The 23,758-nt window shown below is 41.8% G+C and overlaps 1 protein-coding gene across 7 annotated transcripts in view; it reads right to left on the bottom strand.

Annotated features, from left to right (window-relative positions):
• Positions 1-23,758, bottom strand: part of APP (amyloid beta precursor protein) — a 189,633-nt gene that overhangs the window by 88,988 nt on the left and 76,887 nt on the right. For all 7 annotated transcript variants that reach the window (XM_078388947.1, XM_078388948.1, XM_078388949.1 and 4 more), the window contains exon 3: positions 21,655-21,784. In XM_078388947.1, the coding sequence (XP_078245073.1) occupies positions 21,655-21,784 (130 nt within the window). The remainder of the gene's footprint in view (positions 1-21,654; positions 21,785-23,758) is intronic.

Here is a 23,758-nt window from a genome sequence, read left to right as displayed (position 1 = left end):
ACTGAAAAACTTGAACACTTCCTTCAATCCTATACTAACAAATGACTGAGAATATTTTTTTCAAAGTTTTCGTCAAAAAGTGTAGGGAGGCATTCCGGATAGGCCCCTGGCAGAACATTTCATAATGTTAAGATAGAACAAACAGTAAAAGCACACATTTATTCGGCTCTCTTGTTCATTTGAAGAAGGTATAGATTACCATTGGCAGACCAGTGTACACAACTGAAAAGGCAAGCAGGCAGTGAAACAGAAAATGATTTCCCCTCTATGGGCACATTTTACTTTCAGGATGTGTCACTGGCATGTCTCCATCTGGAAACGTGCGGCAAAAGGTTTATCCAGCCATATCTGGTGTAGTATTCTGAGGTGGGGCAACATGACAGTTGGTTCCTGTGCCCCCCAGTTCACTCACCCTTGGTGGAGAGAGAAAGGAATGCTGTAAATAAAGGGGCTTCCACTGGCATGCTCAGCTGATGATTGTCTTAAGAGAATGAATGTCTCCAGCAGTCCAGGAAGCATGGATTCTCGTAGCAGGTCAAGTTTCCTGACCCAATGAAATGCACCAAACACAGTGACAAAACAATTCTAATGGAAATACAGAATCGTGCATATCAAATCTGCTTTGAATAAGGGTCTAGCATAGTGTCACCAAGAAAAACAATCCCAGAAATAGGCATCTATACGCTGAATGTTTGCAACATGTAGGAATACTCCCAAGTTCCTTCTGCCTGTTTATTAAGAAATGCCAATACAATTACTGTAAATGTTCATGTTTTAGTAACAGAGTAAAATGGAGGGGAGGGGGACAATTTTAGCACATCTTATCTTTTTGTATTTGCAACAGATAATGTGTTAGAAGTCAGTGAGCTACAAAATGAGTATCTATGTTTCTGCTGACCTCTATGTTTCTGCTGACCTTTGTCTTAAAGACAGTGCTAATTCTTCAGTGTCAGACATTAAAATTAAGTTATCTTTAAATATAAGTCCACACTGCTGTGAACTATTTAAAATATTAAAAGATGATGCTCTTAAGGTGCTACACTCAATATGCCAGGAAGCTTGGAAAAATCAGCAGTGGCCAGAGGATTGGAAAAGATCAGTCTACATCCCAATCCCAAAGAAGGGCAGTGTTAAGAATGCTCCAATTACCGTACAATTGCACTCATTTCACACACTAGCAAGGTTATGCTCAAAATCCTCCAAGGCAGGCTTCTGCAATATGTGGACTGAGAACTCCCAGAAGTACAAGTGTCACATACAGCACTGATGGTACCTGTCTGTCATGGGTTTGGAGGGAAAGTTCCATCCTATGGGGAGTGGAAGGCGGGACATCAGGGGGGAGGAGCTGTACTGTATATATATCTGGAGCTGATGTGGAGAAGTTAGGAGAAGGAGTTGGAGTCTGTGTGTCAGACTGGGTACAACTGTGTGTCAGTTAGTACCTACCTGATAGGTTCAGGTTTCTATGTGGGTAGCCAGAACTGATAGGTTCAGGGTCTGTGCTTTACTTTAAAGTGTTCTGTGTGAACCAAACTGTTGTATGTATGATTGAGACTAAGCCACGTTACAGTATCTTATTTACCTGATCTTTTTATTTACCCTGTTTGTTGTTTAAATAAACCTTGTTCTTTTGTTTGTTAAAAATCCATTCCTGGTCTGTGTGACTCCTTATAGGGAATGGTTGGTGGCAGCATATTTAAAGTGTGGCATACTCCAGTAGGTCTGGGGTTGTCACATTGATTGGTGTCCAGCGTGTGGGATACGACTGGTCCAGTTGTCCAGTGGTCCAGCAAAGCCTTGGCAAGTGTGCCCAGAGCAAGGGGGGTCTAGTCAGGGAAAATCTGAGAGCGTGTAGGTAATCTTCTAGGCTTACCTCACGGGGAGGTACGCTAGTGGAAGAACGTGCCAACTCAGATTGGGGACTAGATTAGGGAGCTCTGAGGCAACCCGTTTTGGCGGGAAAGAGCTGAGGCAAAGCTGAGTGAAGTAACAGTGATCTAGCCTGTCTGCTGAGAGGCCTAGCAGAGGGGGTGAATTCTGCCTGGCAACAGTTGCAAGTTGGTGCTGAAGGAACAGCAGCAATCTATAGAAGGCTTTTTCTGAGGCAAAAGGAAAAAAGTCGTCGCTTTATTTTGAGGCTTGACTTTTGAAGACAGCCTGTTCTGGGGGGGATTATGCCCTTGACTCGAAGCCAAATGGCAGAAATGGGTGAAGTGAGAGAACCACAGGTAGACCAAGGTTCTGAGGAGGAATTTGGCTCAGTGCAGGATGAGAGCACGGGAGAACAGAACCCAGAACTCAGAAAAATGCTCCTAGCCCAACAGCATGAACTGAGGGTGAGGGAAATGGAGGAAAGATTAGAGAGAGAAAGAATGCAGGAAAGGGAGAGGCAAAGACAATTTGAATTGGAGAGAGAGAAAATGGCGTTTGAGCTGAAGAAGCTGGAGATAATGAGTAGAAATAGTAATAACAATAATAATGAGGGGAACCCAGGGAATGGGGAAGGCAACCTGTCTAAAACTGACCTGAAGAAATTCCCTGTGTACCACAAGGGAGATTGCCCTGAGGTGTTCTTTTCCCTCGTGGAAAGAGCGTTTGTGGACTTCTCAGTAAGGGAAACTGAGAAGATGACCATTATGCGATCTTTAATCAGTGGCAGCCTGGCAGAAGTCTATGCAGAGATGCCAGTGGAACTACTGAAAGACTTCGCTGAGTTTAAAAAACTGGTGTTTGCCAGACATGGGATAAATGCGGAACAGCTGAGGCAAAGATTCAGGTCACTCACAAAAAAACCAGAGCAGACTTTTACCCAAGTGGGGGCCCAACTGGTGAGGTTGCTAGAGAAATGGCTGTCTCAGGAGGGGACAGAGACCTTCCAGCAGCTCAAAGACCTGATAGCGCTGGAACAATTTTATTCAGTCCTGTATGGGGAACTAAAGTTCCATGTGAGGGAAAGGAAACCTAAATCTGTGGCAGAAGCGGCAGAGATCGCAGATTTTATTTCCCAAATAAGAAAGCCCTTAGGTGCTGAGGGGAAATCGATAGGTAAACCCAAAGAAACCTACAGCAAGTACTCTCAGGGACCAGGGAAAAACCAGCAAGGGGGAGGGGCCCATGTTCAAGGGAAGCCCTCAGACATGAAACCACCAAGACCTCAGATTTTGGAGGGAAAACCAAAACCAGATGAGAAAGACTCCAAGTACAGCAGAAAATGTTATTTCTGTCAAGGAAAGGGCCATCTAATCTCAGAGTGTGAGAAATTAAAGCAGCTAAAGGGAAATTTGCCTCATGATTTGAGTGGAACCAAGCCAAAAGCTGTGTTCTGTGTCCAGACAGAGCAAAGCTCCTTGCCACTGAGGGAGCCTGTTGCCATGGCTACTCAATCTGGAACAGTTACATCTGCTGATCAGGCTGGGGAAAATGGTCCTCTTGTGGAGGTCAAGCGCTGCTTACTAGTGAGAACAGATTCGCAATTGTTTGAGACCGCAGGGGTGGACGTAGGAATACTTGACCATCAGTATAGGGGGCTAAGGGATACTTGTTCCCAGGTGACCCTGTGCCATCCAGACATTATTCCTAGGGAGTATATAATCCCAAATGAGAGCCTAAAGGTGGCAGGGATTGAGGGGCAGGTGATCTCATTGCCAGTAGCTGAGGTACCTGTGAGCTTTCAAGGCTGGAGGGGAGTTTGGCGGCTAGCGATTTCATCGACTCTGCCAGCAGCCGTGCTCGTGGGAAATGACCTGGCTGAACGTGTGAAACGGGTGCTAGTGATTACACGCTCACAAGCCACCACGGGGACAGTTCAGGGGGGTACTGAAGGGCCCGAGGCGGAAGCAGATGAGGGTAGTTCCGAAGCTGTGGTAGAAACCTTAACCACAGACAGCAAATTTGGCCAAGAGCAAAAGGCAGACGCCACTCTCCAAAAGTGTTTTGAACAGGTGACAGACACCCAGCTAACACCTGAAACCACAGCGAGATTTCGTGAGAAAAAGGGAATTTTATATAGAGAGACCCTGATGAATATCTCAAAAGGGGGAGATGGGATCAGAAGTCAGCTAGTGGTACCTGAAAAGTATTGCCCCATGATCTTACAAAGGGGGCACTCTGACATGTTTGCTGCGCACTTAGGGGTGAACAAAACACAGCAGAGAATCACACAAAATTTTTACTGGCCTGAAATAGGGAAGCAGATCAAGGAGTTCTGTAAACAATGTGATGTGTGTCAGAGGCAGGGAAATAACCGTGACAGGACCAAAGCAAAGTTGTGCCCTTTGCCTGTGACTGACACCCCGTTCAAATGTATAGGAGTGGATATTGTGGGACCTTTGCCCAAGGCCACAAAGAGGGGGAACCGGTTCATTCTCACCATTGTGGACCATGCCACGAGGTACCCTGAAGCCATTCCCTTGACTAACATTGAAACTAACACAGTGGCAGATGCCTTGGTGGGGTATATGTCCAGGATGGGATTTGCCTCAGAAATAATCACAGATTTGGGCACATCGTTTACATCAAAGCTCATGAAACGGTTATTGCAAATCTGTGGAATTAAACACAAGGAAACCACTGCCTATCACCCCGAAAGTAATGGGTTAACGGAGAAGTTCAACGGGACTCTGATGCGCATGATTAGGGCTTACTTGGCAGAGAATCCAAACAATTGGGACCAGAAGCTGCAATCCCTTTTGTTTGCTTATCGATCAGTGCCACAAGCCAGTACCGGGTTCAGTCCGTTTGAACTTTTGTTTGGGAGAAGGGTGAAAGGTCCACTTGATTTAATCAAACAAAATTGGGAGCAGATCACCCAGGATGACCCACAAGGCGTTGTGACATATATAGACTCTTTAATGAATGACCTAAAGAGAAACCTAGAGCTAGCAGCAGAAAACCTGCAAGCTCAGAAGGTCAGACAGAAAACCTGGTATGACCAGAAAGCCAGGCAGTGGCACTTTAACCCAGGGGAGGAAGTGCTTTGGCTTAGGCCCTGCAAAGAGAACAAACTGCAGCTCAAATGGGCAGGACCATACAGGGTCATTTCCAAGATGTCGGATCTGAACTACCTTATAGAGCAGGAGGAACACCAAGCATGAAGGGTGGTACATGTGAATGCCCTGAAACCCTACTACAGAGGGGAACAGAGGGTTTTATTTGCAATAAAAGCAGCTGAGAGTGAGGAAGCTGAATTACCCTTCTGGGAGGGTAGAGGGGAAGTAAAATACAAGCCAGATGAGGTAAAGATCAGTCCTGCACTCACCCAAGACCAGCAGCAAGAACTAAAAGTGCTGCTCACCAAATATCAAAAGGTGTTTTCAAATAAGCCGGGGATAGTGAAGGGAGTGATGCATCGGATCCACACAGGGGATGCACCCCCGCAAGCAGTATCCCCATACCGAGTAACGGGACCCTATAGGGACAAGGTGCGGAAGGAGCTGGACGAGATGCTTAGGGAGAACATAATCGTCCCCTCTTCTAGTCCTTGGTCCTCTCCGATAGTCCTGGTGGACAAGCCTGATGGGAGCATTAGGTTTTGTGTAGATTACCGGAAATTAAACCGCGTAACCACTCCTGATGCCTACCCAATGCCCAGGCTAGACAACCTGATTGAAACCATAGGGGGTTGTCGGTTCATTTCATCGTTGGATCTAGTAAAGGGATACTGGCAATTAAGGATTGATCCCAGGGATCAAGAAAAGACCGCATTTTGCAGCCCTTTCGGTCTCTATGAGTTTAGAGTCCTGAGTTTTGGTCTCAGAAATGCACCAGCCACATTCCAAAGGCTGATGGACCAGACCTTAGCAGGGCTCAGTGACTTTACTGTGGCCTACATTGACGATATAGGGATCGTCAGCAATACCTGGGAAGATCACCTGAAACACCTGGAAATAGTGCTGCAGAGGTTAAGTGCAGCAGGGCTAATGGTAAAGGCAAGCAAGTGTCAGCTGGGTAGCCCAGAAATAAAATACCTGGGTCACATAGTAGGGGGAGGAATGATCAAACCCCTAGAGGCCAAGATAGAAGCCTTTCGTGATTGGCCCAGGCCCAACACCAAGAAAAAAGTCAAATCATTTCTTGGGTTGGTGGGCTACTACAGAAAGTTCATCCCGAGGTTTAGCGAGATGGCGACTCCGCTGACCGATCTGACGCGGAAGAAGACTGATGACCGCATCCCGTGGACCAGCGACTGTGAGGAGGCGTTCCGGAGGTTGAAGGAGGCGCTCGTCCATTATCCAGTGCTGCGTGCTCCCGACTTCGACCGGGAGTTCATCATCTACACCGATGCGTCTAACAGCGGGGTAGGAGCAGTTCTTTGCCAGGAGGATGAAAATGGTGACCAGCATCCAGTGTCCTACCTGAGTAGGAAACTCCAGAAAGGTGAGAGACATTTGGCAACCGTGGAAAAGGAGTGCCTGGCCATAGTATATGCGATTCAGAAGGCCAAACCTTACATCTGGGGAAGACATTTTGTTCTGTGCACTGACCACTCACCACTGCAATGGTTAAAGACAATGAAAACCCATAATAGTAAACTTATGAGGTGGGCTTTAAACCTGCAAGATTATGACTTTGAAGTGAAGGTGGTCAGAGGGTCAATGAACTGTGTTGCTGACGCCTTGTCAAGAAGACCCGAAGAGTGAAGACGGCGAAGAAACATGGACTATGTATATTTTGGTGACCAAAAGTTAAATGTACCTGTTTTTTTTTTTGAACAGGCTTGGTTTGTATTAATAAAGGTAACTTAATGTATTGTAAATATGAATGTTAAAATGCATAAGTGATATGTTTAACCTAGAGTGTAAGTATGGGATTGTGTATGATAATGTATAACTGTTTATATGTTTTGATCCTGGTTGTTTTTTTTGGAGAAAAGCACTTTAGCTTTTCCCCTGCAAAACAACTTATAAAGAGGGGAGGTGTCACATACAGCACTGATGGTACCTGTCTGTCATGGGTTTGGAGGGAAAGTTCCATCCTATGGGGAGTGGAAGGCGGGACATCAGGGGGGAGGAGCTGTACTGTATATATATCTGGAGCTGATGTGGAGAAGTTAGGAGAAGGAGTTGGAGTCTGTGTGTCAGACTGGGTACAACTGTGTGTCAGTTAGTACCTACCTGATAGGTTCAGGTTTCTATGTGGGTAGCCAGAACTGATAGGTTCAGGGTCTGTGCTTTACTTTAAAGTGTTCTGTGTGAACCAAACTGTTGTATGTATGATTGAGACTAAGCCACGTTACAGTATCTTATTTACCTGATCTTTTTATTTACCCTGTTTGTTGTTTAAATAAACCTTGTTCTTTTGTTTGTTAAAAATCCATTCCTGGTCTGTGTGACTCCTTATAGGGAATGGTTGGTGGCAGCATATTTAAAGTGTGGCATACTCCAGTAGGTCTGGGGTTGTCACAACAAGCTACATTCCGAAGGGGAAGACGAACTAGAGACCAAATTGCTAACATGCGCTGGATTATGGAGAAAGCCAGAGAGTTCCAGAAAAACATCTACTTCTGCTTCATTGACTATGCAAAAGCCTTTGTGTCGAACACAACAAACTATGGCAATTTCTTAAAAAAATGGGAGTGCCTTATTTATCTCCTGAGAAATCGATATGTGGGACAGGAAGTAAAAGTTAGAACTGGATATGGAAAAACTGATTGGTTCAAAATTGGGAAAGGAGTACGACAAGGCTGTATATTGTCTCCCTGCTTATTTCTTATATGCGGAATGTATCATGCAAAAGGCTGGACTGGATGAATCCCAAACTGGAATTAAGACTGCCGGAAGAAATATCAATACTCTCAGATATGAAGATGATACCACTCTGATGGCAGAAAGTGAGGAGGAATTAAAGAACCTCTTAATGAGGGTGAAAAAGGAGAGCGCAAAGAAAATGGTCTGAAGCTCAGCATCTGAAAAACTAAGATCATGGCCACTGGTCCCATCACCTCCTGGCAAACAGAAGGGGAAGATATGGAAGCAGTGACAGATTTTACTTTCTTGGGCTCCGTGGTCACTGCAGATAATGACAGCAGCCATGAAATTAAAAGACACCTGCTTCTTGGGAGGAAAGCGGTGACAAACCTTGAGAGAAGATTCCCTGAAAAAGACCCTGATGTTGGGAAAGTGTGAAGGCAAGAGGAGAAGGGGACGACAGAGGACGAGACGATTGGACAGTGTCATCGAAGAGACCAACATGAATTTGATCCAACTCCGGGAGGCAGTCGAAGACAGGAGGGCCTGGCGTGCTCTGGTCCATGGGGCCAGAAAGAGTCGGACATGACTTAATGACTAAACAACAACGAAGAAGGTGATATAATCAGTATCATGATTCAGTGTCCTCTAAATATAGGACCTATTTCCTATTGCAGTTAGAAGGTGTAAAAAAGATGCCTGAAGGTTCTAACTTCCTTAATTCTGTTTGCTGCAGAAAGCACTTCCAAAACGATTGTTTTACAGAATTTTTGGCAAAAAGAAAGGTCTTATAAGAGCAAGCCTGAAACTAAGCATCTCACTTCTGCTTGATGAGAGCCTTCATCTCACTACATATCCAGTCCATGTTACTAATCACACACACTTAGCAACAGAAGTATCTGTAGCACTTAGCAGCTGCTGCAGAAGTGAACACTATACTCAAAATTCCCAAGGGCAGGGCAGTCGGAAACTGCATTCCTGCTGAGCCTAAGAAACATCCTCAGCTTAAGAAGGAAGATCAAGAGGGCACTAGTAACAAATACCTATTCTATTCATACTTACAATTCTTTGAAACGCTTGGCAGTTCCTTCACCCAGCTGCTGGGTGCTCCATACCTCCACATTCTTATAAACTGTATTTATTTTTGCATTCAGAACATTCCTCTGTGCTTCACAAGAAATTTTATACACATCAGATTGTTATTAAACTTTCCAGAACAAAATGTCTACATAGAATTCAGGCTCCACGAAGGATTGAAGAATTAATCTCTGCCATTTTCAATAATAGCCACATTTTTAACCATAAATTTGTTCTGGCCCATTTCTGTAACAGTTTGCTTTTTTAAAAAAAGTCCTCATTACTAAGCAAACTAGCATGCACTCTGTAAATATAAAAATGTACACATATAAATGATTAATTTTTCCCACCAACATACATATTTTCTGTAAGCCCTTCCCCATAAAAAGCCCTTCCCCTGTATTACTAGCACTTGGGGTTAGGTGATCCTGATTACAGAGATGGGAAAAATTAAAAAAAGTTATTCATTTTGATTCATTATTCATCAAGGTTAATGGATCAACAAATACGAATATCAGAATATTCTTTGACTAATTGATGGATCAATCTGTCTGCACTTTAAATGGCTATAACACTGGCCCCCGACAACCTAGAGGCACCACATTTGCAGGGAAACTTCCTCAGATGCTTTTTTACAACTCTTGAAAGTTTGGTGAACATTGGATCATGGACCCCTGAGTTATATAGTCACGAAGAGGACCCCCCAGGAAAGCTGCCCCCAGGTACTTAGAGATTCCAGAATCACAACGGAGCTTCCTATGTCTTTCCCCAACACACCTGCCAATTTTGGTGAAGATTGGATAGTGGAACTCTGAGTTATTCACCCACAAATTGGGTCCCTCCAGGAGTTTACCACACGGCACAGAAACCCATTGCATTGAGGGAGTTATATTTGGCCCCAGCAGAATGAGAGGTCCCATTGGCAGAGGCATGCATGAAGCGTTCAGTTTGTCTTCAGCTCAGCACAACATTACATTTGCCAGTGAAGTAGAGTTTGCCCTCAGGAGGACTGGAGGCAAGGAGGTATTTGGCAGCACAGCAGGCTTTTTGGCTCCATCAGGCACTGAGGAAGTTGGCAGCAGGAAAACAGGCTCTTTTGGCCCTATCGGGCACTGAGGGAAAAGGCAGCAGGAAAGGAGACTTTTTTGGCTACATTGGGCACTGAGGTAGTTGGCAGCAGCAAAGTGGTGTGTTGCCCCATTGGGCACTGAGGTAGTTGGCAGCAGCAAAGTACTGTGTCGTGCCCCATCAGGCACGGAGATAGCTGGCAGCTGGAAAGCAGGCTTTTGATCCCCATCGGGGCACCGAGGCAAAAGGAAGCAGAGCAAACTCTGGCTTTCTTCAGCAACATCAAATTTGCCTGCAAAGCAATGGTTTTTGGCCCTAGGAGGTAACTGAGGTTGCAACTTCCAACAACACCAGGAGCACCATCAGGTGAACAGGGTCGGTGCTAACAGCAGTTAATCCGTGGGGCCGCCGGAAACAGATCAGCTCTGCAATCTGAAGCCGTGTGATGGGGTGACGCCTGGACAGGCTTTGGGTGAGGCAGAGCCTGGCCTAGGAGACTCACCTGTCCACCAATGACTAACTAGACTTGCTGACAACCTTCAAAGAAACAAAGATGCTCGTTTAGAACTAGAAAGATGGGGACTGCAACTTGGCTGCTGAGACTGCCCAGATATGATAAAGACAGCCCCTTGGAGGTTGGGGGGGGCTAGACAGGCCGGACCTCTTGGCACAGGATGAAAAACCAGACAAGCTCTGCACTCTGAAGCTGGGTGTTGGGGCGACACCTGGACAGGCTTTGGATGGGACACAGCAGGCAGGCCTTTTGGAATGTAGCCCAAGTGGAAGGAGCTGCAGGATTCCTATGGGGGATTTTCACTTAACGATGATGAGGTCCTTGCTTTGCGAACCGTTTGTTCGCAAAACTATTTTTCCGGCTTCGCAAAATGGCTGCCCTGTGTTTTCCGGACCCATCCTTCGCAGGGCAGCCATTTTAACAGCTGATCAGCGCTTGTAAAATGGCTTCTCCTATGGGCAATCTTTGCTGGACGACAAGGTAATTTCCCCATTGGGACGCATTAAATGGGTTTCAATGCATTCCAATGGGGAATTGTTTTTTGCTGGACGATGTTTTCACTAACAGCGACTTCAGGGGAACGGATTATCGTTGTGGTGCAGGGCACCACTGTATATGAATATTAACGGATCGATGAATAAAACCGAGGAAATATTCATCCAGCCATATTCGCCTAGATTTATATTTTTATGAATATGGATTGACGAATATTTGATGAATCGGCTATATTTGTTGAAAAAACCAATTCATTTTTATATTCATCCCCATCTCTAATCCCAGTAATCTGGCAGCAATTTTGCTGACTAAGGTTCCCCAATCCTGAGGCTCTCAAAGGCTTCTCCAGGGCACAAGGGAGCTTCGGAACAGAATTTAGACTGTTATTTATTAGCAGTCTTCAGTAACATTCAGTATTACCAGTTCTCAACAATGTAGCTTCAGGATATAGTGGCCCTGCAGCTCCAGAGCCCTCTGTACAAGAGGGACTATCTAAATATTTTTTTCCATTTGGCTCCAGGGGTGACTCTTGTTTATTCTGCAAGGCATGAGGCCCAGACAGCAGAGTCTACATGTTATAAAAAAACAGCAAATTGTTAGTTATTCAATATGCTACTGCTTCATTTTTTCACTGCCAGGGATGGTGACAGATGTTCGTGATTTTTTCTGTATCACGTGCCAAATTAATTTGCCTAACTTTGGGTATTCACGCTGCTTGATATGGGTAGCAGGCATTATTTGTTGCCCATCTGCAGGCAGAGCATCTTGGACTAGAGCTGCTAACTAGTGGATATTGGGATTAACTCATTTCTTTTTAAAAAATGATACTTACAATTCTAAAATATACCCTTCTAAGACCATTACATGTGGGAGAATGAAGGGGGGGAAGCATTGCAGCATCCTTGACCTTCAAATTTCAATATTTTCTTTCCTTGTATGTTTATACAACTACCAAGTGCTATAACCTTCCCTGGGGAGCAGTTCTGAGCAAAGTGTTCATATCAGTTGAAAGCTGGCAGGTGCCATCATTGTGCAGCTCCCTGAAAATCAACGCAGTGCAGCTGAATTCCAAAATGTGTCATTTCATATAATATAGCTCAACATAAAACTGCTTCACTCATCTGCGATGTAAAAAAATGAGACAAAGATAAATCATTTCAGAACTTTTTCCACCTTTAATGAGACCTATGAACTGTACAACTCGGTTGAACAACAAACTGAAATCTTTTAGGTGGAGGGAAGTAAACATAGAAAACTGAAATAATATGGTTGTATCTGTGTGCACACCCTTAAACTAATACTTTGTCAAAACACCTTTTGATTTTATTACAGCACTCAGCCTTTTTGAGTATGAGTCTATCAGTATGGCGCATCTTGACTTCGCAATATTTGTGCACTCTTTTTGCAAAAATACTCCAAATCTGTCAGATTGCAAGAGCATCTCCTGTGCACAGCCTTCTTCAGATCACCCCACAGATATTCAATCAGATTCAGGTCTGGGCTCTGGTTGGGCCATTCCAAAACAATCTTCTTCTGGTGACGCCATTCCTTTGTTGATTTGGATGTATGCTTTGGGTCATTGTCATGCTGAAAGATGAAGTTCCTCCTCATGTTCAGCTTTCTAGCAGAAGCCTGAAGTTTTGTGCCAATACTGACTGGTATTTGAATTGTTCATAATTCCCTCTACCTTGACTAAGGTCCCTGTCCCAGCTGAAGAAAAACAGCCCCAAAGCATGATGCTGCCACCACCATGCTTCACTGTGGGTATGGTGTTCTTTTGGTAATGTTCAGTGTTCTTTTTGCGCCAAACCTATCTGTTGGAATTCGGGGTGAAAAGTTCATCCTTGATTTCATCAGACTATAACACTTTTTCCCACATGTTTTTGGGAGACTTCAGATGTGTTTTTGCAAAATTTAGCCGGGCTTGGATGTTTTTCTTCATAAGAGAAGGCTTCCAACTTGCCACTCTACCCCATAGCCCAGACATATGAAGAATACGGGAGATTGTTTTCACATGTACCATACAGCCAGTACTTGCCAGATATTCCTGCAGCTCCTTTAATGTTGCTGTAGGCCTCTTGGCAGCTTCCCTGATGAATTTTCTTCTAGTCTTTTCATCAATTTTGCGGGAACGTCCAGTTCTTGGTAATGTCACTGTTGTGCCAACATTTTCTCCACTTGATGATGACTGTCTTCACTGTGTTCCATGGCATATCTAATGGCTTAGAAATTCTTTTGTACCCTTCTCCTGACTGATATCTTTTAACAATGAGATCCCTCTGATGCTTTGGAAGTTCTCTGCAGACCATGGCTTCTGCTGTAGGATGTGACTAAGAAAATGTCAGGAAAGACCTACTAGCACAGCTGGTCTTTATTTGGGATTCCTCAGAGGCACTTTAAAGGACGCCAGGGGTGTACTGACTCCTACTTAACATGAGTTTGAATGTGATTGTTTACTGCTGAACACAGTTACATCCCCAGTTATAAGAGGGTGTGCACACAGATACAACCATACTGTTTCAGTTTTTTATTTTTACTTCCCTCCACCTAAAATATTTCAGTTTGTTGCTCAACCGAGTTGTACAGATAGGTATCATTAAAGGTGGAAAACGGTCTGAAATGATTTATCTTTGTCTCATTTTTTTTACATCACAGACACCTGACATTTTAACAGGGGTGTGTAAACTTTTTATATCCACTATATATCTTAGATGTGATCCTGTACAACAATTAGGTATAGTTACAGCTTAATTTTTTTCGAAACATTAACAAAGCATACAAAACGTTTTAAAAGTGAAAATGGTCATGGTTCAGAAGAAATGTGATAAATCAGTGACCAAATCAGTTAAGCTGGAGGTTCAGTTTATGTACAACTTTATGTACAACTTTCATTTCTAACTTATGAGAACCAGATGAATGAACTTCCTTCAAAAGGTCCTATTATGAAGAGTCCTGCTCAGATACTGCAAACTCAAGGCCTTGGCTTCTTTACTAGGTTAAACCATCTCCATGTTCGGTCTTCCTCATTTCTTAGTATCTTCACCTTCACTGAGCATTGTTATCTTTTTCAATTATTCTTTCTTCTCAGGATATGTTCAAAGAAAGATAGCCTCAGTTTAATCAGAGTTGAGTTTGCACTTATGTTTCTTTTAATTTTAAAATGAGCTCTGATTTGGACTGGAGAATTAATTCTCAACTATATTCCTCACTAGCATTGTGATCCTGATTAAAATCACATACACCCCCCTGCTATTTCATTGGGTACATACATTGGTACTGCTGCCAATAACAGCTTTTCTATTTCATATAAATCACTGGGATATAATTCTCATATAACAGAAAAGATTCTGCCCTACCATTGTTTCCTGCTCCTACTTTTAATAAATATGCAGCTGCAAACCATGCAGCTAACTTGACCAATGGTATTAACTGGATTTATATAATTAACCTCTACTGTAAAGTGTCTATGGGGGACCTAATAAATAGCAAATTCTAAGTTTGGGGAAGATCAGAAAATACGTCACTGGTTATTTAAAACAATGGGGGAATTGTTCTGTGGGCCATATGTTCCCTCTTCAAGCCCTCCAATACTCTCCATCTCCAAAAGCCTCACCCCAATTCAGTCCCCCAAACCATGTTGCTTCATGCTCTTGGTATGTCCATTGCTGTGGCAAGCCAAGCCTATACTCAAACTTACAAGCTGTGCTGTTGAGTAAACAGAGCCATAATGCATTCCTTATTTAAAAGGAAAACAGGGCTTTGTGAGGCTTGTCTCTCTCAATCACACAGCTAAGTGGAGATGGAACCATTTAAAAGAGCTGGATAAGCTAAACCCACAATGGCATTAAAATTCTGAGACACAATTAGTTAATCTTGTCTCATCGATCAGGCAGTAGACAGGAAATCCAGTGTCTGGATTTATGGCTCCTCAGAGCATGGAAAGCTCATTTGTAAAGAAAGAAGCTATTCCTGCTAAGCAGAAAAGGTGACAATGGGATTAAGAAGCAATGTAGAGATAGATGTAAGTGGCTACTGATAACCATAAGCCACAGAGAACACCCTCAGCTCGAATACAGTACCCTACATTTAAACTGGAGATATATATATACTTTTCAATTTTTTATGCCTGGGATAATAAAATTCGTGCTATGTTTAGCTTTTTAAACTACATATAGGAAATAAGGGGCATACCTGAACATAGCTTCTCTGCAATCAATGGGATTTTTACAGGTATATTTTTCAAACTACTTCCTCAAACCTACTAAACGTCTTGTATATTTGACATTATATCTCATTGTCATTAAATAAACAAAGCCCTTTTAAAATTCTAATATGTACATTTAAAATTCTAATAGGCTATTTAAAAACCAAGAGTTAACAGGAACTGCAACAGGAGATGCAAGAACTACCTAAACCTATAGCACTCTTGTTGGACTATAACCTCCATCATCCCCAGTTCCTGGCCACAGTGGCTGAGACTGATGAGAGCTAGAGTTCACCTGGATGTGTTCCCTCATGCTAGCAAAATATTGTTTTAGTGTTAACAGTGTTGCCAAATATAGATAAAACACAAATATAAAACACATATATGTATGAAACAGACCATAACCATTAAACAAAACAAAATAAATTATTTATTTTGTGCTACTATGGACATTTATTCTTCCTTTTCCACTGCTAAGCATCTTCTAAGGAAAGATGCAACATTTTGTACAAATATTAAGACAGTTTACTGCAGAATTCTTTCTTTTTAACTTGGAAGTTTGGGGCACAATGACAGAGATAAGAAGACTATTGAATCCTTGAACACTTTTAATCATGAACATTTCCAACACAGCACTGGAAGTCCATAGTGTAAACTGAGCACTATGCATAACCTCCTCTCCCTTGTTAGGGCAGCTTCACTGACTTATCTCTACTCATCTATTTCCATTCACAACTCAATATGCCCCTTATTTCCTATAAAAGCACCATTTAACCCAGGGCCCACATTATGTGGAAGACTACAGTCCGACTGAGTTGCTAATAAAGCAGTTCCATTTCATTACTTCTAAAGGGAGGGCTGGAAGCCGTTCCCCCTTTCTGGTTTTATTTGTCTGCTACTATGCATGGAGGGCAATGAGTGTGAAGAGGGGAGCCTCTGTGTGAATGGAAAGCCTGGAAATTCCAAATCCAAGCTTTTGCAGAGACTTGTTGCTCTCCAAGTGCTAGAGAGCAACAGCACTGGAAATGGATGGGGCAAACATCTTCTTTAACAGTAAGAGCACGGGGCTTCTCTCCCTGTTACAAACTTGCCTCTGATTTAAGAAATTCCTGGGAGGTCCTTCTCTTGATTGCAACTGCCTCCAGAGGCACACTTGTGGAGATGCAACTTGTGGAGATGCTTGCTCTTGGCCAGTTCCCACTCTGCTGTCCATGTGACAGCAAACAGCCTTTTTCCAGGCATTCTTTGACATGTAAACTGGATTATGGATATTATTTGAATGTCCCTGCTATCAGCCACCCTGAATGCCACTTTTTTGCACAAAGGTGGAATGCAAAACAAATTAAACAATACATTGTTTTATGGCTGTGTATAGCTTGATGAGACAAAAGTGTTCTACAACTATGTATGATTGGCACACAGGTGAGACTATCCTGGGAGATCATCACCGGTTTCCCTTCTGCCCTCAATTAATCAGCTCAGTTATATGATTTGCTCCCACCCAAATGTTAGTTGAACGGCATTTCTCAATAGGAAAGAACACCCTTCTTAGGTGCCAATAGATACCTGCAGGCAAGGGACAAAGCATGCATTTCTAAACATACTATTACTAGAAGACCTATAACACACCAGATACTCACAATTTCACAAATTATGAGCTTCTCGAAAATAGAAGGTCAAGAGAAGTACTGTAGGAGGAAACTGATGGCCAGTCCATCAGAGGAAAAGATGGCAGAAAGAGGGCATCTATTGAAGGACCAGATCCAGAGAAGGAGAGGAACACTCATGGATTATAGGAATTAGGCCAGCAGAATCATTCAGGTGGAATGAAAACCTCAAAATACAGTGGTGCCTCACTTAATGAGGATAATCTGTTCCAGCGAAATCGCTATAGAACAAAATCCTCGTTAAGCGAAATAAAACAACCCATTGAAACGGACTGAAAACCCTTCAATGTGTTCCAATGGGCTGAAAACCCACCGTCCAGCGAAGATCCTCCATAGGGGCGGTCATTTTCGCTGCCTGTAAAGCAAGGAATCCATCCTAGAAAACAGCGGGGGGCCCTTTTGTACACCCGGTGGCCATTTTGAAACCCGACGATCAGCTGTTTTTAGATCATCGTAATACGAAAATCGGTTCCCGAACCAGGGAACCGATCGTCGGGAAGCGAAAAAAGCCCATTTAAAACATTGCTCTGCGACTGCAAAAAACTAATCGTCAAGCAATTTCCTCAAGCGAGGCAATCGTTAAGTAAGGCACCACTGTACCTGCATGGAATGTCAATGAAATAATACCATGCCCAGGAACTATAAGGTAGTTATCACTTTTTAAAGAACCACCTGAACAAGATTTTACTAATATTTGAAATGCATCAACTATGATGGCAGTACAACTGTTACTGTTCTGATGGCATATTGTAAACTTGATGATGACTTCTTTTTAATTTTTTTAACAGAAGGCTGGGATAGAAACTTTGTACATAAGTAACAAACACAATACTATTTGGATTTGTATTAAATTATGTTCCACACTTTGTCAATGAAAAATTCTGAAACCTGAGCCTTGAAAGGTGAGTTGAATGGAGTAACCTTTATCAGAGCATCCAGTACAGAAATAGTTCTGCCTCTGAATCAAATGAAAGATGCATTCATCATATAAAAGTAATTGACATTATACAAAACAAGCAATTTTGACAACATTGTCTCTTGTATAAAAGTGTAAGGGAAGAGAAAGAAATAAAATTACATATTTCAAGCAACCCTAAGTTATTAATTGCAAAGCAATGGGGGAAAAAGATACCATGGTTACCTATTTTGTCACTGAAAATTTACAGTTTCACTAATACAATGAATAGATGTCTACATTTAGAGACAGATCAGAAGAAGATTTATGGTACAACTCTGTCCATGTCTTCTCACTAGAAATACCTAGTAAACTTCATAGCACTTACTCCAATAAGTACACAGCCATTTACCTGTGTCTTACTCTTATTGAAGCCTATGGAATTTACTACTGCATAAATACACGTAGGACTGCAGTTGGGTTATTAGAAATAATAAACAAACCATCCTGGTGTAGCAGAAAATCTTTAATAGACAAAATCATTCTCCAATTGAAGAACAATTACCTAATTTTCACATTTGTTACCAAGGTGAAAATCTCAATTGATGCTGGTATCCTGGATTGCACTGAGCACAAGAGAAGTTGCACTACTCTTGCAAAACCGCCTGTCCACAAAGCCCTCCTGAACTGAATACCATTCTTGTACTAACTCTGAAAATGCAGTCAGTCATGTAAAAGGTATTGGGATAATTAAGGAAAACAGTTCATAAAAGTCAATGACTTCACAATAAATTTGATAATCTGATTGAACCTTCAACTATTTTAGATTTACATTTCAGATCTAAAACAATGGACAGCTGGGTACTACCCTTAATTAATATAAATCAGGATCTCTTATTGCCTCTCTGAGAAATTTACATAATCACAGAATTAGTGTAAGGGTTTCACAGAGCACAGGTTTTGATTGAGTATTATTTAAATTATTCTACTTTGCATGCTTTAGTCACATTAGCTCACAGCAAGTCCTGTAATCTAATAAACTCAATCAATACTGCTGGAGCATTTGCTGCACTCGACCTGCCTGTCACACAGGATAAGCCACTACACAAGAAAGAAGCTAAAGAACCAGTTGGGTGTTGAAGGGGTTTGCTACAGCAAATTCCAGAGGGGCAATTCTAAAGGCCAGCACAAAAATGGATCATGAATATACTCTTAGCATAAGAGTTGTCATATTTCTGCCAGTCAAAAGAATAATTCTTAGCCCCATGGGAAGACTAGCACCTAACTGGATAAACTTGCTGCACTGAACTCAAGTTACACTTGAGAAAAAAAAAGTTTTAAAATATATATTTCTTAAAAAGTAATGAATAAACATGGCTACTTATTTATTTTTGCTAAGCAAAAATCAAATAAACAATTCCATAAATAAATAATCAAAAATAAGTATAAGATTCATTTTCCTTGATGAAGGGATAGTACAATGATCACTTCACTATTCCATATGGCTATTACAATCACAGCATGAAAGTAGTACCTATAAAAGAGAAATATGGTGTACACAATGAATGCACCTGACTTTTTAAACCAGGCATGGAAGCATTCAGTGGAAATGATCAACTTCTTTTAAAAAATTCCTCGCTTCTGCATGTGCACTTCAATCAGGAATTCAGGGTCTTGCTTTATGAGCAAGCAGGCTAGTGATAGGCACAGTCCTGCCTTGAGTCAGCATGCAATCCCCTCTTTTTCTGGCAAGAAATTAAAAAAGTAAAATGCAACTACTGGAAGCTTTGAGAAACGGTGGTTTATTTTTTAATAGGTCACAGGATCCACCTGCATCCCCAAATAGACTTAGAGAGAACACACCAAGGTCCTCCACAGAACACAATCAAATGCTGGTAATTAAAGAAAGCACTGGAACAAGAAAACCTGTAACACTGGAAGAGAAGATCAGCATTTACTTTTCTTTCTTTAGCCAAGAGATCACAGGTGATTGATACAACTGGGAACTGATGAGCAAACCAAGGCAATAAATGAAGGATCACTGAGGAACTGCCTGGTATTTTTTCTTTATTATCACTGATTCTCTGAAGAAGGTGAACATAATTAAAAAGTCCACAGTGGGGACACCTGAGTATCTTCTCATCCACTATAGCTACCTATTAAACAACGGAACCCTCTAGGTACGAATTTGCATCCACCACCAGATCCCAGGTTCCATTTTCTCTAAACTGAAACACAAAACAAAGCAAGAGCTGAACTAACAGCGACAAGAGATTTCTGTCAACTGTTGGTCTTGCTCATAACTGCACTGCATTTAAAATGGCATATTTTATTTAACAACAACTTGTGCAGTAGATCAGACTATCCACACATTGGGCCCTGTAGTACAGGAAGAATTAGAAACGGAGTTTCCTACCTCCATCCCTGGGGAGCAGTGACATCATCCGCTGTATCACAGCTATGAAGATACCCATTGGAATAAAATATAGAGAAGTATGCAGTCCCTATACAATGCTAATGTTAGGGAGAAATGTTTATGTGCTCCTTTTGCTTTATTTATTTAGACCTATTTTTAAACAAAATATTTAAAAACACAATGATTGTTTTATAACCCTATCTACCCCTCCCCAATCCCAAACACACTTGCTTTGGAACAAATCCAAATATAATCAGTAAGGTTTACTCTCAAGCATACTGTTCTATGATCAAAGTGTTAATTTAACATCACACCTGCTGCACGAAACATTTGCAAAGTCAGAATTGCAGACCTCCAATTAATAGAAACAACTGGGATTGTTCCGCAGCCTCATTAATAAAATGTACAGTGTAATGCTACAATCTTGGATCTTAGGCTTATTAGCATGTGAGAACTAATCTGGAAAAGTTATTTATTAAATTACAACTGAGACGACACCACCACCCCCCGCCAACACGTATTCAGCAACCGTATTGGTTGGAGAATTATTGGAGCTGTAGTTCAAAGACATAATTTTCCCAAACTCCATGAAAGCAGAGAGAGAGAGAGCCATGCCAGGAAAAACTGGAGTAGAAAATGTTTGAGGTCCAAACTGGCAAGAGGGTACAAGCTGAGCTCATTCTTGCTTGCTACATTAGACCATTATGCTATAACAGGGTGCCCAGCAGATTACATTGAGGTCAGTCACAGCTCTGTAACTGAACTGTTGTTCTGTGTGAGAGCTGCATGCTGCTCAATGAATACTATTTCACAGTACAAGCACAATGAATCAATATGAGGACAAGAGCACTGCTACAGCTGAAGGAGCCAGAGAGGTAGACTCCATTGACTCAAGTTGGCCAAACTACTTAGCTTCTCTGTGTTTGCTAGTTCTGAACAGGAAACCAAGCACACGTACATCGGATACACACACATCCTGAGAAAGCTTTCCCAATTATCTTCACAGACCTCCTAAGGCTTGGGAAAATCACCAAGGACCTCAGATTAACTAAGTATACATTCTGATGTTTCTTACTGTACTTGGGGCAAAGCAAAAACCAAAACAATTATGGGGACGAAAGAGGCATTTTCAGACAACTTCCTTTGATACATTATAACGCTGCTGCTCCTCAGTTGTTCTACAGAATTCTAAAATGCATGATCTCCAACGGTTCCAGGTTTTCAAACCACTCAAACTACTATACTGACCTGCTAGCAAAATAAAACCTTTTTTACCACTTCAGAGTTCCATACCTATGGCTTCTATGGATGGAGTGTTTAAACTGAGTGCTGTGCATCTCTACATTAACTAGTGTCAATACTATAAATACTATATACATTCCTTGCCATACAAATCTGCTACAGAAGAACATATTAAGTCTTGATCTTATGCCTCTAGTTACTACCAACACATACCAACAAGATGATACCCTTTTCCTTATATGTCATAATTAAAACTGGGGAAAGTCACCTTATGCTGTTGGACAAAAACAAGTACCTTCAATTTAAAAATGATTAAGTGGAAGATGGTGGTGGGAGGAGCAACCGCATGCAATGAAGATCACATAGTCACAGCATATCTGACTATACTTACCTAAGCATCTATATGGAACTACAATGTGAGGGTGACTCTTGCATTGCTTCCATCCCCGCTTGCACCAGTTCTGAATTGTTACAGGTTGATTGGCTTCAACGACATTGGTAATTTGCAGTTCAGGGTAAATCTATTGTTTAGAATAGAAAGAATATAGTAAGAGATATAAAGATACACCAAATGAAAACGTATCAACAATTAAGCTTAGCAATTATAAAGCTTATAAGCCAATGTCTCTCTGGAGTTTGGATAGCAGGACCTCATCCTTAAGCACTCGAAAGCCACTCTAGCAGTTCCCAAGGGAAAGCATTAAAAATGATCAACCATTGACCACACTTCCTTCTAAATGTAATTTCTCATGTCCAGCAGCTGCATCAACAATAGATTTTTCTGCTTGCAGCAACAGGTGCCTCTTGTTCCCCCCCCCCACCTGCATCAACATCAACTATTTCCCCTCTCTTTTATGATCAGATTTTTTTTTTCAATTTGTTAAATCCCTTGTCATAAAGATACATAAAAAATATTAGCAGTAAAGCTATGCTTTCCCTCTCATCTTCTTCTTTCTCATGTTTATTTTAACACGCATCCATCAGGGTGTTTTTAAAAAGTGCACAGAGTGCAGTGTATTGTGCTTTCTTGCTGCAAGGCATTAAGGGTGAGCAGCAGGCTTAAGGCTGTGGTTAGGATTTACTGTACATTTATTGGCATGAATCCAGCTGACAGTCTAGCTAGAGCAGACATTTTTAATGGAGTGCTAAATGGTGAGATAAGATTTATGTAAATCTCATTGATTCAATGGGTATTCCCCAACGAGGATGACAAGCTGGATCCAGGTCCATGTTTTTCTTGAGAACTGCAATGTCTCCCACCAAAAAGGCCAACCTGCAGACAACAAGAGCTGTATGTCACTTCTGTTTCTCAGCTTCAGGGTTGTCACAAGGGCACTGAACTTTTTTTCCTTTGGCCCCAATACTTTTGTGAGAATCCAATAGTTTTATCGGAAACACTTTCATCTGTCAAATAAACCTGTGCACGTCCGAGGGCTGTAACTCTGTGACATTGTTTACAGCCCTTCAGCATAGAATGCCAGCACTGTAAATGTAGTTCTGTGTGGATTCTGAAAACAGAACACAATTCCTGAGAAATGGAACACCTCATTGTCCTGCATGAGGGCTAACACATGCCAAAACAAGTTTTAGAGAGGAATGGAGAATTCCTGTGGGAATGGAGTTGCATACACAATAAAAGCCAAACAGGAACCAATTTTACTCTGTCGCCCTCCATACCCACGTTACTGCAGCATGGGTGGAGTCCACAGATTTATGGACATGACAAACAGGGTTTGTAAAACTGAACAGGGGTGAATTATTCAGGCCTCTGGAGTCTGCACTTTCTACTTTGTAATCTTCCAGTTGCAATTCAAGTGGCTGGTATTCTCTGTGATATCCTAAATTACTTGAACTCCTCCCAATGGAAACTGCACCTTCTATATATATTTAATTTCTAAAAAAGAGAGAGATTCCTAATTTAAAGCACAATGTATGTTCTATTGTAATTTCTAGTCATTTTTTCAGTTTCCAAACACAGAAATAAGATAAAGATATTCAGGCACTTTGACTGCCAGAGCTTCAGGAGAGGGAGGAGGCTTGAATATCTTGTAAATAAAATGGTGTATGAGATTAAATAGCACAGTGAGACAAGATTATATAAAAAGTTATCTTCTTCTATATCTATCTACCCAAACTTTAGGATCTCTTCCAGAAGCCCTGTTTCAATCTTGCCTCTTGAATGAAATGAAACAACTTACAGGGACAATTTTCTTTTCTTTAATGGTACCCCAGTTAGAAGTCAGTCTTCCCATGTAGTTAATCTTGTGCCTGTGCTTGATTTTGAGGTGCTGTGTATACTGTTGTACGTTGATATTATATCTGTACTTGATTTTTAAAAAAATTACTGCAAACTACCCGGAGGACTCTAGGTCTTTATAGGGACTAATATCATGCTCAATATTTACACACGTAGGGAAATCCACATGTATCTGGCACCTGATCAGATCAGCATAGCAATCTCTACAGTTAGCACATAAATACTGAACAGGATACTG

The sequence above is a fragment of the Pogona vitticeps genome, chromosome 3, assembly GCF_051106095.1.
Source record: "Pogona vitticeps strain Pit_001003342236 chromosome 3, PviZW2.1, whole genome shotgun sequence".
Lineage (NCBI taxonomy): Eukaryota > Metazoa > Chordata > Lepidosauria > Squamata > Agamidae > Pogona > Pogona vitticeps.
This window is presented reverse-complemented; position numbering and strand designations above follow the sequence as displayed.